The sequence below is a fragment of the Zea mays genome, chromosome 8, assembly GCF_902167145.1.
Source record: "Zea mays cultivar B73 chromosome 8, Zm-B73-REFERENCE-NAM-5.0, whole genome shotgun sequence".
In the NCBI taxonomy this organism is placed as follows: Eukaryota; Viridiplantae; Streptophyta; class Magnoliopsida; order Poales; family Poaceae; genus Zea; species Zea mays.
The window spans coordinates 110,186,209-110,201,845 of record NC_050103.1 but is presented as its reverse complement, the minus strand read 5'-3'; the positions used below and the strand labels follow the sequence as shown (position 1 = coordinate 110,201,845).

The 15,637-nt window shown below is 42.3% G+C and overlaps 1 protein-coding gene and 1 long non-coding RNA gene across 2 annotated transcripts; both read right to left on the bottom strand.

Annotated features, from left to right (window-relative positions):
* Positions 1-1,470: 1,470 nt before the first annotated feature.
* LOC103635684 (uncharacterized) lies at positions 1,471-2,585 on the bottom strand. The gene is made up of 2 exons (XR_002264187.1): positions 2,399-2,585; positions 1,471-1,853 (listed from the first exon to the last, which is right to left on the bottom strand). It is a non-coding gene; the product is annotated as an uncharacterized lncRNA (long non-coding RNA).
* Positions 2,586-9,643: 7,058 nt separating this feature from the next.
* On the bottom strand, positions 9,644-14,661 carry LOC100275831 (uncharacterized). Its single transcript, NM_001317850.1, has 5 exons — positions 14,262-14,661; positions 13,778-13,993; positions 13,621-13,666; positions 9,981-10,089; positions 9,644-9,874 (listed from the first exon to the last, which is right to left on the bottom strand). Exons 2-4 carry the CDS (start codon positions 13,913-13,915, stop codon positions 10,034-10,036), a joined length of 240 nt encoding a protein of 79 aa, NP_001304779.1. The 5' UTR covers positions 13,916-13,993; positions 14,262-14,661; the 3' UTR covers positions 9,644-9,874; positions 9,981-10,033.
* Positions 14,662-15,637: the final 976 nt, after the last annotated feature.

Genomic DNA, 15,637 nt, shown 5'->3' with positions numbered 1-15,637 from the left:
AACCGACTTAAAGATGAATTGACTTAAAGACCCATGATGTTTTGTGTCATTATTGTAGTCGATTGTAAAGGACATAAATGTAATTTTGCGCAGGTTGCATCCTGTGCCTATAAATAGGTGAACAGTATCCGGCACTGTTCACGCGATCCTGTAATCACAGACACGTTACGCCTGAATTATTGCTTTCCGCCAAGGCAAAGGTATAAATGTGCTTAAATATTATCTTTTAATACTTGTATATTCATATAATAAAAACATATGAAAATATTTTATACTTTATATTTCATTTTTCATTGATTGTTGTCTTACAAATATAATCACGAAGGTGAAATCTTCGTGATACTTTACTTATGACCTTCGTCCGAAGCTCATTAAATCCTTGGAGAAATAATGCTTCAGCGGACGAAGGGCGTTTATACTTAACATCTTTGTGTTGCCTTGTTCTTAATTCGAAGCATTTGAGAACAAGTCCCCAACAGTGACCAAGAAGACGAAACTGTGCATCATATTCTATCTAATTGCGTCTTCACAAGACAGTTTTGGCATAATATTGTAACTCCAATTGGTCTCTCTTCTGTGGGTCCTAAGAGAAGAGATTCAATTTTTACTGAATGGTGGAGAAAGGCTTCATCCAAGATTCCCAAGAGCAAAAGAAAAAGGTTTAATAGTATGGTAATCCTTGGGGCTTGGAGTATTTGGAAGCAGCGAAACATGTGTGTTTTTGAAGGGAGCTCGACCCTGCCTTACTACCTTAGAGGACAGATTCAAAGACGAGATGAGATTGTGGTTTTCTGCTGGAGCCAAGAACATGCACTCTCTTTTTGACCCTGGATAGAGAAAGGAAAATCTTATAGCCTATTAAACGACTCGGGTGTAGGTGTGTCGTATGTGTCTGTGCGGTGTGTGTTTTGTAAGGGTGAGTGTGTGTTCTGTTTGTCCTGGGTCACATGCCCTTTTTCTCTCTACTTTAATTTAATGATACGCAACCCTCATGCGTATTCGAGAAAAAACATTCCAATCGACCCTAAGGAATGCCATCTAAGGGCTGCAAAAAGGATCTTAAGACACTTAGTTCATATTCCTAGCACTACACGATGGTTCACTTACAGCGACCTACGGTTGGTTGCTAAAACGGCCTTCAGCGACCTACGGTTGGTCGCTAAAAACCTTTAGCGACCCATAAGGATGGTCGCTGTAAGTGCCGTCGCTAAAGGCTTTAGCGACCGACCGTCTGTTGCTAATATTGTATATTTAGCAACCAACCGTGGATTGTTGTACTATCGATTTAGCAACCAACCGTAAGTCGTCATACTATACATTTAGCAACCAACAGAAAGTCGTCCTTTTACAGTTGTTATTAATAAAAATATACATTTAATTAAGCACCACAAATCATAGATTTTTATACACAAATCATAAAGACATACACAGTTAATCAGTATACCACAGTCATAGATCCATCACATAAACACAAAAGCACCACAATTATATATTCATAAAAGCATCACAATTATAATATCATTCACAACTAGATCATTTACAGATAGCTCACAACTACCAGCTCTTCTTTTAAATCAACGTTGAAACAACAGATAGGAACTGAGTAAGCTATGCTGAATATGCATTTCAACAGTGGAAGCATGAACATGGCTACATCAGTTCTTCCCGTCTTCTGTTTTGCTTAACATAGTGGCGGCCTGGCTGCTTGACATGGGGTGTGCTTTCAACTGTGGTGTGCTTGACGTAGTGGTGGCCTGGGTGCTAAGTGATCTACTAGCAGGACAAAGGCCAGCACCATTGAGAGAACGAGCAGGCTGTGCCCTTGATAAAGAATGAATGTACTCAATTGCAGCCTGAAAGAAAGTTAAAAGTGAGGGGCATGCCAACGAATCATAGTAATCTGGGAAATAACATATTGTTAGGAAATAGTGCTTTTTACACTATTCATAAATTGATATATTCATAGTTAGTTTACTGCAGTGACTATCAGAAATTCAGAAGCAAAAGGTGGAAAGATTCATTCCCATGTGAGTAAAGCGGTACTGACATTTCAATTTTCATTGATAGGATTCAAATACCATGATCAACATATGGCAATGAATTTATATGGACTCTGTTGCCTCCAGTATATCAAGTAGCACAGAGTAAATTGATAAAGAAAAAAAGGAAAAAGAAGAGACAGTGACTAGATGCATGCATCAGTGCATCAGTAGCAAGTAAGCAATTCAGATTATGCTTCTAGTCACATAAGAGTTGAAATAGCTGAGAAATGTGATACCCAAAATTCAATATAGAAATCGAACATATATACACTAAATGCATGCATCATGCAGATGTTTTCTAAAGGTTTGCTTTTCTAATGGTAGGAACATATATACATACCCAAACGTCGTCGTACCTAGAATGCTTTGCTTTGGAGATCCACTTCTACCCGTACTTTCTCCACTGATACCCATCAAAGTTTGGTGCTTGTGTCACAACTGAACTCACTACGTGTTTTGCATTCTTCCTACCATTACCAAGAGAAAGCAATCAAGATTTTCATAAATAAAAGCATGCTTCTTCTACCGCTTATTATTAATGATCAAATACCTTCTCCTGCTTCCACGGCAAAGCAATTCGATTATCCAGGACGTAGATAAATAGTTGATGCACCGCTCGCTTTGAGGAAGCAACCAGCCTGACGCCATGAGCAAGCGACAACCGGATGTCCTCGGCGACATCTAGGACGACGACCTGCTCCACCTCGCCCATCGGCTCTTCCCCGTGTACACCAGGTTCAGACTCTCAGTTCACAATTGAACCTCGCATGTCCCAGAGTGCGGCTACGACGCCAGCTGGCCAGGCCCAACTCGCACGCGGGATCCCGAATCTCCCGGCTACTGAATCCAACCGAACAAAATGTCAAGGATACGGAGAAGAGGGGGGGAGGAGGGGGGTCGGACCTTGCGTTCGAAAGAGGTCTCTGCCGATCTGAGGAGCGTCCGTCGCAGCGCCATCGCAGCCCCCCCCGGCTCTGCCGGTCTGCTCGGATTGGGGGAGATCGGGGATGGGAAGGAATAGAGGACGTGGAGAGAGCAGCGGCTGCGTGGGGGAGCTCCTGGCCAGAAGACGATGCGCGGACGCCAGGGCCTGCCTGCCTGCACACGCAAGTGGCATCTGCCAGAGAAGAGCAAGGGGAGGAGAGAAGAGGGAGAAGGAGTGGAGGCTTCCTCGCGGCGGCTGCCAGGGAGAGTGGCGCGCGCTAGGGTTAGGTGGCGGCCAGTTAGGGTTAGGAGAGTGCGGCTGGGCCTTAATGGGTCGATTTGGTTAGGTTTTGTTTTTTTCTTTTTTATTTTCTTTTCTAAATTTGAAATACATTTTTAAATAACTCTAAAATTCATAGTAATTAAACCAAAATTATTTATAAATAAAATATTATTTTTTGGGCTAATAATTTTTTTTATTTACTAGGATTTTCATTTAAGAAGAAAAGTTATTCAATTACCAAAAATCAATCATGCGCAATAAAAAAATTATTCCAAATGCAAATACATAACAAACACTTAAAAGAATCAATCATGGTCGCTAAAAATCATGTTTACTTGTTTTAATTAATTTTTAGTCACTAACATCTACAGGTATGTTACGTTCAGGCTATAAGATTTGATAGTGATCCTTGCTCTATAGCGACCCACCGCTAGTCCCCGACGATATTTATAGCGACCAACCATAAGTTGTTAAATTTCTAGACTTTTAGCGACCAACCGAACGTTACTACAAAAGGATTTAGCGACTGACCGTCGGTCCCTAACCTTTAGCAACCAACCGTTGGTACCTAATAAGGGTCGCTAAAGATCAACCGTCGTGTAGTGTAGATTTGGGCTTTGGTACCCCAAGGGATCTACATTTAATCTAATCAGGTATTCAGATGTTGATTATGCTGGATGTAAGGTTGACAGGAAGAGCACATCAGGGACTTGTCAGTTTTTGGGAAGATCCCTAGTGCCTTAGGCTTCAAAGAAACAAAACTCAGTAGCTCTATCCACCGTTGAGGCCAAGTACATTGCTGCAGGGCATTGCTGTGTACAACTACTCTGGATGAGGCAAACTCTTAGGGACTATGACTACAAGTTGAGAAAAGTCCCTCTCCTATGTGACAATGAGAGTACTATCCGCATGGTGGAGAATTCCGTTGAACATAGCCACACTAGGACATAGACATACGATACCACTTTCTGAGAGACCACTCACAAAGGAGAGATATCATTATTGACCATGTTAGAACCCACAAACAATTAATCGTTATCTTCACCAAGCCCCTAAATGAAAAGAGGTTCTGTGAGCTTAGGAGTGAACTCAATGTCTTAAATTCTCGGAACCTAGATTGAAAGATTGCATACTATGCTTCTTTATTCGCTTTGATCATGGCATGTCTCTTTCATTTGGTACAAATGCATATTTCTTGTTCTTCTTGTGCCAAAGCTAAGACTAATGACATCCAAGTGTATTTCCATACTTAGTCTAAGATTGAAATGGAAATGGAGTTGAAGGCAAAGGCAATGCTTCCACTGCTTATCCGTTCAATTTCAAACACTCCTTGCCTAACTCATGTATTTTAATTCTTATCTTCCTGTTAAAGGCCTCCGATTTCTTCATTTTTGGCGCTTAATGCCAAAGGGGGAGAAATTAATAGGCCAAAGTAAAAGGACCGTACTACCACTCTGTTTTCTGAAAACTTTTTATCTCTCAAATTGGTACTATTGCATTTGCAAAAAACCCTCTTGACAGCCAAGAGGAGAAAACCTATTTATGCCAATGGGAGAACTTATTTAGGGGAAGCTTTTATTTGGCCAAAGGAAAAGCATTAGAAAAAGGGGGAGAATCTTTCAAAATTAGAAATGCTTTTGAAAATTTCATTCCTACACCTTAGGCCAATTGCAAATGAATTTGAAACGGTTTTACCAAATGATTTGCAAAAACAACCCAAGTGGTGCAAATGTGGTCCAAAATTTTATCTATGTCAAAAACATACATATATACTTGGAACTAATTTCATTTCAGTTACTTATGAACACTTGTATAAATTACAAACTAGTTACAATTTTGCACTTCATATTTACTTTGGTCTGTGTTGGCATCAATCACCACAAAGGGGGAGATTGAAATGAAAATAGGCCTAAAACCATCTCCACACTTGTTTTGGTAATTGATGACCATCACAACCAATCAAGCTAACGAGTTTACTAAGTTATGAATTTAGGAACTCAGAAAAGACTTCAAGAAATATCAAGCTTCAAATCAGCACATCGTGGACCATCCGAGCCCTATCAGCGGATTGTCCATGAGACCTCGATGCACCTCGAACATAAACTATGCCAAATGAACGCTTCTACTATAGACTGTCCACAGGAGAGAAGAGTAACGTCTGGTGCCATGTGCGGACCATCCGGCCTCAGGAACGGATCGTCCGCTCGTTGAAAACCAGAAAAAATCCGAAGGTGCCAGGTTTGGTAAAATGAATTTTAGTGTCCACGCGGACCATTCGGAGGCACGACTGGACCATCTGCGTCAGCTTTATCTGGCATCTAACAACATATTTAATACAATTATAGTCGTTGATATAGCAGTTGTTGCTGACCGTTGCAAATTCAGCCGTTGATATGCAGGGTCAGACCGTCCGGACGTGCAACGCATATGGTCCATGTGTGGCAGAATGAAGACAACTACTATGTGGTGGTTGAGGGCTATAAATACCACCCCAACCACCTCCATTCAATACACCCAAGCATTCCATTCATTCACATTAAGTACAAGAGCAAGAACTTCACTCAAATACACATTCAAAGCTCCAAAGATCCTCCAAGTGCTAGAATCGTGATTGTGATCATTAGTGATTAGCGCCTTGTGAGAGATATTTGAGAGTGTGACATTGTGTTTTCTTGTTGCTCTTGTTGCTTGGTTTTCTTGATCGTGTTTTCTTCCTCTCCTTCTAAATTCTCATTAACTTGTAAAGATAGCAAGAGACACCTAAGTGACCCTCGAGATTAAGACGAAACACTCAACAGGTCTAAGTGACCGTTTGAGAGAGGGAAAGGGTTGAAAGAGACCTGACCTATGTGGCCTCCTCAACGGTGAGTAAGTTCTTTGAAATCGAACCTCGGGAAACAAATCGCATGTGTCTTTGTGTTAATCTTTCATTGAGATTTAATTCTTTCTCTCCCCTCTCTAAATTCTCTTACTTGAAATAGGTTTGAGTTAGTTCACAAAGTTATCCACATTAATTAAGCAACTCATAGCAAGAAGAACTTGTATTCCATAATCCTATTTTATTAATATTCGTTCTAACCCTAACCTCGGGAAAAGTTTGTGTTCAAAGTTTGTAATTTTCAGGTTTTGCCTATTCACCTCCTCTAGGCGACTTTCAAGGTTCCTTGCTTTATTTATGTGCATGTAGACTGAGCATTATGCTTTCCGTATGCATGTGTGCTAGATTTCAATCCGACCCCAAGGAATGTCACCTTATGTCCGTGAAGCGAATTTTAAGATACTTAGTTCATACGCCTCACTTTAGGCTCTGGTATCCTAAGGGGTCTACCTTTGACCTAATTGGTTACTCAGATTCCGATTATGTCAGGTGCAAGGTAGATAAGAAGAGCACATGAGGGACATGTCAGTTTTTAGGGAGGTCCCTGGTGTCTTGGAGCTCAAAGAGAAAAAACTCTGTTGCCCTATCCACCGTCGAGGCTAAGTACATTGCCCTATCGACAACTACTTGAAGTTTTAAAATATTTTTAAGATTTAAACTTGTCTTTTTGATCCAAACCCTCTTGATAGTAAAGAGGAGCCCTCTTATTGCAAAAAATGTTCTCTTATGGGGAGAAGTTATCTTATGAGAAAAAGGGGGAGTTCTTGGGAATTGATCAAAACAAGTGTTTAAAACTAGTTTGTTTTGCAAAACCAAATGTTTTTGACTTAGAAGTTAGAAAAACGACTTTGATTAAAATAATCCAAATCAAGTGGTGGCTAAGTGATCCAAATATGCCAAATCATTTGAATACTTCTTCAGTTTGAGTTTGAACTTCAATTTGCCACTTTTGACTCATTGGTTTAAGTTAGTCACATTTGAGTTGCTTTAGGTGTGTTGGCATAAATCACCAAAAAGGGGGGAGATTGAAAGGGAAATATGCTAGATAGCCATTTCTACTTGATTGAAAGGGAAATGTTGGCATAAACCCGAACCATCTTCTCCCTGCATTTCTCAACTTATTGTTGGATGGCCTCGAGGTTCTGAATCTCCTGATCAAGATCGTCTTGGTCATTCCGTGGTGGAGAGTTATCTACCTTTCTCTTCTGGCTTTGTGCTTCTCGAAGAAGTGCATCGTCAACTTGATTCTAGTCTATAAGAGCGAGAACAAAACCAATAACTATAGACTTCTTCGAAGGCATGACGAAGGTGTTCTTGATGTCGTGTATTCACCGGAGGTGGGCGCCAATGTTGGTCACTTGTTTTTGATATCTAAAGGATTTCATAAACAAGGCAACCCAAATGAATCAATAAAAGATATATGTGCTAGATAGCCATTTCTACTTTTTTGGCGATTAAGTGTCCAAAACACCACCTTGGACTAACTAGTTTGATATGAGTACGAGCACATGTTTACTTGGAGGAAAATTGATGGAACTAAGTCCAAATGAGCAAAACTGGAGGCTAAAATTGCAACTTCGGGTAAAACAATATAAACATAAGGTTTAAGTGTTTAAATAAGGCTTGGCCGAACCTTGGGATAAAACCACCTATATCTCTCTGCATTTACTTTCTTGCGATCTTATCTCTTCCTTAGTTCTCCATATTCACTTGTGATATTGCTCTTAGTTTAATTTACATCTTGAAAGAGCAATCAAGTGAAGTGGACTTTTCTCTCTTCTCTTCTCCTCAACTCAAACTTGATTTATATTGCACTAGCTCTCATTCTAGATCAATTTTGTGGTTTTTAGTGTTAATTTTGTAGGGTCACCTATTCACCCCCTTTAAGTGCTCTCAATCAATCTTCTCCTCCACCCTTCAGTTGACTCTTCTCAGAGAGGTTAATCAAATGGAGAAGGTAGTAGAGTATAACAAAAAATGATAAATATGGAAGTAAAGCTGGCAATTCGTTTTTTGGGAAAATATCACTATACTTCATCTTCTATTATACAATAAATGATTACAATATTACCTTCGGCTTTTACAAATTACAATGCGAAGGTGAGGAGAGAAAACAACTTCGTAGGTGGAGAGAATCAACCTTCTCGATCAAATATACAACTTCACATGGCACTGTTCTTCGACTTATAGTCGGGAGATACAACTTCGTGAAAATTACAATCATGCCCTCAAGTTTATACAAATGAGCTATAAAAATGATCAAGGGTAATGTCGTCTTTTCCTTCGATATTCTTGCTGAACAAGTCTTGGGATCTCGCCCTTCTCTTGCTAGCTTCTTCGCTATATGCACATGTTGTGGATCCGAAGCTTGTAGCTTCATTTTTGCCATCATGGTCAAGGTAAACCATCTTCGAACAAAGGTTTTCTTCATCATTTACCTTGTTACACTTGAAGCAAGCTCAAAAATGAATGGTTAATTAATGTTTTAAGGACATTCGGTTAGAGAGGGACCCCAACACCATGTAAACCTTCCTCAACCGAACATACGTAGGGAGAGTTTTAGGGATTATTCGGTTATAAGAGGATTAGAGGGGATTAAATCCCTTACTAGTTAAAGTTGAATAGAAAGATATTTAATCTCTTTTGATCCCACACAACCGAACAAGTCATTAGAGGGGTTTTAGTCTCCAACAACTTCCCATATAGCTTCTCCTACGTATAGGGATAAAAAAATCTCCGTGTACATATATAGGAGCACTATGCTCCCCTATAGTTTAACTACATCGTTTTTAACCCTAATTAAATTCTATAACATGATAATAATGTATAATACAATATGTATAATACAAGACTACAAATATTATATGCTTTTTAAAAAAATGATAAATCAGCGTCAATTAACTAAATTATAATATATATAGAAATTGTAGTAAAAATATATTAGAAAACACATATAATAAGAGAAATAGAGAGAATTACCGGAGAGAGCCTAGGCGTTGGTTGGAGTGAGCCAGTGGCTCGAGCGAGGACGAAGATACCATCAGTTGGACGGGAAGAAGAAACGACAATACTTAATATGGTCATTTTTAGGCACTAGGCTGTGATTTCATCCGAGTCTAAGCAAAGTAGCTATTGTTCCAACCAAACTCTCGAGTCTCGAACTGGTAATTATCGAAAAAGGAACTTTCTGAAATAAATCCGATACAGTTCCGTTCTGCTTCTCCAGCTTTGATCATTGTGGGCAAAAAGATAATGGTTTGCTGCACCTGCACCCTGCGCGAGCTTCCGCCGCAGGGAAAGCAGTTGCAACGCAGTCCGGCTTCTCAAAACAAAGCTGAGCCTAACAATAGAAAATCGAATTGAGACTGACATTATGATAAAGCTTGTTCGCTTGGCTTTAATCTGTACCGATTTCTACTGTTTCTACAGTGTTTTTGTCTCTATGGATTGCAACTGCAGCAGTTCAAACAACCGGCTTTAATCCAAAGCGATCTCACACGAACTCAGTTGTAACCGTATGCAAGAATGTCTTGTTCAGTTGTCCTATTAATAAATCTGAAACCATTAATCTTATTGGGGGATTGGGAAATACAGAAACAGAATTGAAATTCTACTGTTGTTCAGTGAACTTATGCAGAAAAACGTAACAAAGAAACATCATGGTCATCAGAGATTCTGAGCTGTTTGAGAAGAGCCCATCTCCATCTGCAACTAACATCTGGAGCATTGCTTCCTGTCCCCTGCAAACTGACAGACGACCAAATATACAATCTCAGTCCACGGAATAAGCAACAAAACATATGGGGAAAAAAGGCTCATTATTGGTCATATACGTGGGTGCCTATATGTTTACCTGGCATCCGTGCTGACCATTTTAGGATATCAGCTACTCACATATGTAAAGCTTTAGGTTTGATCACTTTTGTTTCTTTTAGCCTGGCAGGCTTTCAGTGCTTGGACGTCTGGGATGAAAAAAGGTGACAGACATCTAGTTACTGAAGCTAACATAATGCAATCTAAAATATTGCATGAGTGGTAGTGACATTCAGAATTCACTGCACATTCATGTTGTAATAAAACCAAAAATTAATATCAACTCTCACATGAAGATTAATGAGACAATAAATATTAGGTTCTGAAACTCAAGGCAACCTGTTAGTGTTGAGGTCGCTTCATGCTCACCGATTAAAAAAATAAATGTATCACATCAGTATTGGAACACCATTTTGTGGTCTGCTTGAATGGCGACTGTAGGAAGTTAGACTGACAAACTTTATAATAGACTTAGGCCCTGAATTCTAGAAAAAAAAAATGTCCAGCTCTAAGCTACTTGTTGCACCCATGTGGATGCATGAGCCATAATTTGCGAGCGTATGGATTTCCTATGTGGAAGGGCGGGCCTGGTGCAGCGGTAGAGCCTACCGTCTGTAACTGGAAGGTCCCGGGTTCGAGCCCCAGCCTCTGCATATTATGCGGGTAAGGCTTGGCGCTTAAAGATACCCTTCCCCAGACCCCGCACAGTGCGGGAAGCCTACGGCACTGGGTACGCCCTTTTTTTATGGATTTCCTATGTCACGAAAAAAGAAAAAAGAAATGGAAAGCAAGACATTTAGTGGCTGCCCCAGCCTGAATGAAACTATACAAAAACAGGACCATGCACTTTTGTAGCAATAAAGAATGCTCCATTTTCTCTGCAATCCCAATGAAAATGCTACATGCCAATTATCAGTAGATTTTGTTTATTCAGGTCCTTTTCTGGCACTTGTTATGTACATCGTTTTACGTCACTGCCTTGGATTAGACTAGATGTGAACCGCCTCTAAAGGTTAAGTCTTGAAATTTGTTCAGAAAAGAATATTAAACCCATTGATCACATAAAAGTGATCTGAACGTGTTATGGTTGCTAGATCGGTGAGGGATTAGAGAGGTGTATCGATGGGCAGGAACACCGGCCGGGGGCCTCTGCCCACGGCCGAGCAAGAGGAGGGTTTCTCCATTCTAATTCTTGTCTACTTTATTTCTCATCCATTAATTACATAAATAGGCTGGTTGGCCGCCCCTATCTAGCTAGAGATCCTTATCTCCTAAAAACTCTCAACAAACTACTAACTGATAACCTTCCTAGATAATCTCAACTAATCTCCTAAATAATCTCAACTAATCTTCTAATCTTATCTCTAACTATCCTTATCTAATCCCCCTTGAGGGCCTATGCCTGCTGCTGCCGCAGCCCCTCCGTGGGCCTCCTTAGGCCCTGACACTACACCCCCCTCCTGGACAAGCAGCTCGCCCTCGAGCTGCCGCATAACGGGTGCTCAAAGACCGAGTCTACTTGACCCAAAACCAAACACCTAGAAGACAAACCTTTTACATCTCGGCTTATCTTATTATTCCGAATCTGATTTTTTTACCCCATAAGATAAGGCGGACACACACGTATGCAGCCACCTGGATCCCATGGACGCCATCTGCACAAAAGGGGAGCACATGGATGTGCACCTGGAATAGGTCGCAACAATAACCAGCGGAGGCGCCCTCGTGGCGGTCGGTAGCGGAATGTGGTGGCGCTAAATAGTGTGCCCTTATTGATGACGAGGTGAGTGCCTTCCCTACCGCCGTTGTCGTAGAGTTGAAGTTTGTCGCCCGCGGGACACGTACCATGCTCGCACTTGGAGATAGCGGCCCAGTGCCACTGTTGATGGCCGTCCGACAGGGTGAGGTCGCGCCCCCGTGTGCCGAGGTCAACCGTCACCAAGGCTGTCTCGAGCATCTGCCGGCGCATCTCCCGCACGCTCTGTCGTGCAAGGAAGCCACGAGCAGCAGCTTGTATGCCCACAGCCGCCGACGTCCGGAGCCGTGCGGACAACGCCAGCTGGTGTTGCTCATGTTGCACTGCTGCCTTGATTTGCAGTAGTCCTTGCTCAACCTTCTGGAGCGTGGCTTGCATCTTTGTGAGATCAACCCTTATGTTGGTCCACAAATCCCCCATTGATGGAGCTGGTGATTGCTGAATCGTGGCTGCCCCTAGTGGCGTCGCGCATGGGGACGGAGACGCCGTCAACGAAGATGATGTGATGAAATTTGGCGTTGTCCTTGGGGATGGGCACGCTGGCGTCCAGGATGTGGTGACAAAATTGGCAGGCGATGCTGCCCATGGAGATAGGGACGCCGGTTGCCAGGATGGCGTGACGAAGGTGGCATGCGGCGCAGCCCATGGAGATGGGGACGTCGGTTGCCAGGACGACGTGACGAAGGTGACATGCGGCGCTGTCCATGGAGATGGGGACGCCGATTGCCAGGATGACGTCGCGAAATTGGCAGCAGAAGCCATGGGATCAGATCGAAACCCAAGCTAGCCGATACCAGATGTTATGGTTGCTAGATCGGTGAGGGATTAGAGAGGTGTATCGATGGGCAGGAACACCGGCCGGGGGCCTCTGCCCACGGCCGAGCAAGAGGAGGGTTTCTCCCTTCTAATTCTTGCCTGCTTTATTTCTCATTCATTGATTACATAAATAGGCCGGTTGGCCGCCCCTATCTCGCTAGAGATCCTTATCTCCTAAAAACTCTCAACAAACTACTAACTGATAACCTTCCTAGATAATCTCAACTAATCTCCTAAATAATCTCAACTAATCTTCTAATCTTATCTCTAACTATCCTTATCTAATCCCCCTTGAGGGCCTATGGCTGCTGCTGCCGCAGCCCCTCCGTGGGCCTCCTTAGGCCCTGACAGAACGACATATGGATGCTTGATGATCACTGCTCTCGCTTTAGAGTTTAAAACATACATAATGCAGTTCAGGACAAATCATTACAAGGAAGATGTAGTAATGAGTGAAGAATATGCATACCCTACTTCTAGTACAATATAGGTGCCGTTTGGTTCACGAAATGTAACGTAAATGGTAACGGTAATGATTCACACTCGATTAACAGCGGTAACAAGTTTGAATATGATGGTATTATTTTTAGTGTGGTATTTGATTACGGTTGGACTTAAACAAACATGGTGTAACATTATCGGTTACCGTTAACATTACAAATATGTGAACCAAAGAGCACCATAGTTCTTTTGCTCCAAGCTTAAGTTTGTTATAGTTCTCACTTTCTCCTGATGGTAATAGATAGAACATACTTTTGATGCCTTTCAAGCTCTGGAAACTGCATTAGTTTAAAAAAACATGTAAACCACTGAGTTCCATCAGTAACATATTCCTCCGAAAAGAACTCCCACCCCTCAAACTTCGTGCAAAGTTCACAAGGTTGATTCCGCTAACTTAGCCAAATTTGTCAAATAAATCATATCCTATAACTAAAACAATTGCTCTCTGAATTCAGTTCTCAATAAACTAACACATCTTGCAAATATCAATCAACTGAAAGCAACTTTGTTTGAAGCATTTAAATTTCCTTTGCTAGTATACAATTCCAATCTCATCTGGGAACTAAGAAATCTTGTTAGAAAAGATATTGCAAATAAGAAGACCTACATGCTTGGCAGACCTTCCAGTTGCGGTTTGACTCAATGAGGCAGTCCTGCAAACAAATAATGATGAGATCCAAATCTGAGAGGCCTAAGATTGATATTGAAGGAAACGAGCGACTTGTGCTTGGGAAAGGCCCTGTAGTGGGGAAAGGAGAGAGTACCTGGAGAGATAGATATATTGTGGCACACTCGTTAAGCTGCTTTACACTCTTGTCCTCCTCATCTGCATCTGTCACATGTAGAGGGTGTTGAGATGCAGGCAGTGGCACATTGCTACCATTGCTTGAGGAGGATTCCATTGCAAGCTTGGTTTTGTTAGGTGGTGGCACCTTAATCAATCTGTTTTGGCCTTTCAATTGCCTTCAAATGGGTTGGACCTGTACAAATGCCATAAAAACTTGTAACTTTATGACAATAATACACCCATTTTTTTAAAAAAAAAGGAAAAGGAACCACAAGACACGAACTAGAGCCTGTTCTACCAACTACGGCCCTGTTTGGATCCTTGCTTTTCAACGGGGCAACTAGGCAAGTGCAAAAGAATGCGCCACTTCATCTTTAACACTCCACGACCTCTCGATCACATTTCTAGAAGTAGCAGGAATATAAGTATATAACTATTAAAAAGTACGGTGAACTCAATACCTTAATAGGAACTGCACGACAGAATTTTTAATCGAATCGGAAGGCCAAAATCCGCTGTACTCGTCACCGTTCAACTGGAGGAACCACAGGATTGTCACGCCAAAGACGACGCGGATTTGAGGGCGGCGGAAGGAGGCGTTCACGAGCCGGGGAGGTGGGCCGGGGTGCGGCAGGCGCGTGCAGCCAGATGGGAACTGCGGCGGGGAGGACTGCAGACGGAAGCAGACGGGAGCCGCAGTGAGCCGGGGGCGGGGAGGCGAGCTGGGGTGTGGCCGGCGCGTGCGGCCAGATGGGAACGGCGGCGGGAAGGGCGGCAAACAGAGGCAGACGTGAGCCGGGGAGGCGAGCTGGGGTGTGGCGGACGCGTGCGGCCAAACGGGAACGACAACGGTGAGGGCGTCGGAAGAGAGCCAGAGAGGCGGCGCGAGCGCTTATCACGGAGTCGCGAAGCGAAGCAACGTCAGTAGGGCTGGACGAGTCTGGTCGGCTCGCTTGATTCGTTCATAGTTTGGGATCAGATCGTTTGAATTTTTTTTTTTACAAATTAACAAGTCAGCTCGGAACTAAACTGGTTATCACATTCCAGCAAAACAAAACTTGTGAATTTTGCATGAAGTTTGAGGTTCTGCTGCAGTATATTTAGGTAGTGCGAAGCCTTGACAAACAATTCCATAACTTCATAGTCCACTACATCGAGAGGGGCAACAACCAAGAAGCTAATTTTCTAGCGAAGACTGCTGCCAGAGAAGAACCCCTGCCTCCTGACATATTTTACCAAGTTATAGAGATACCCTTTGTAAGGAAACGATACAAGAGCCTATGGTCAGTTAGCATGATAATCGCCACTAATATCATATTTGCGCGGCCACTACACCCCTCTCGACAGAAACAAAGCAATCAGACTCAAATATAGAAGTCGTGATTATACAATAATCAAAGACAACATCTACACGGAGGGCGTTGTTCAGTCGCGTTCCTAAAATGCATCAGCAAATCCAAAGGCTGACAACTCCTGATCAAAGTCCACAAAGGGGTCTGTGACTGCCATATAGGCCCTCGCATCCAAGGCCATGTGGCAAGGTTTTTTTAGGATAGTCCAAGACGAACTCAATGTGGCACGCTCATGTGAAGCATGTCAAAAGTTCTCCCTAAGAAGGGAAGCCCTCTCGAATCAAACAAAATTAATCACACCCACATGGCCCGTGCAACGTTGGAGATGGACATCGTTGGACCCTTACACATGGCCCAAGGCAACCTCAAGTATGCCTTAGTAGCCATCAAATATTTATGTAATATCTCTGGTGTTATAAGAACTAAACTTGGACATTTCATTACGTGTATTGCAAGAATTTTGAATGTCTAACCCTAGTAGGCGT

What these genes read in the sequence shown, in the direction of transcription:
- LOC100275831 (NM_001317850.1), bottom strand. Translation starts at nt 13,915, where the DNA reads ATGGAATCCTCCTCAAGCAATGGTAGCAATGTGCCACTGCCTGCATCT. An exon ending in CAATATATCTATCTCTCCAG is followed by an intron (nt 13,667 to 13,777) that starts GTACTCTCTCCT and finishes ATTTGTTTGCAG; the next exon opens with GACTGCCTCATTGAGTCAAA. An exon ending in CTGGAAGGTCTGCCAAGCAT is followed by an intron (nt 10,090 to 13,620) that starts GTAGGTCTTCTT and finishes TTTTCATCCCAG; the next exon opens with ACGTCCAAGCACTGAAAGCC.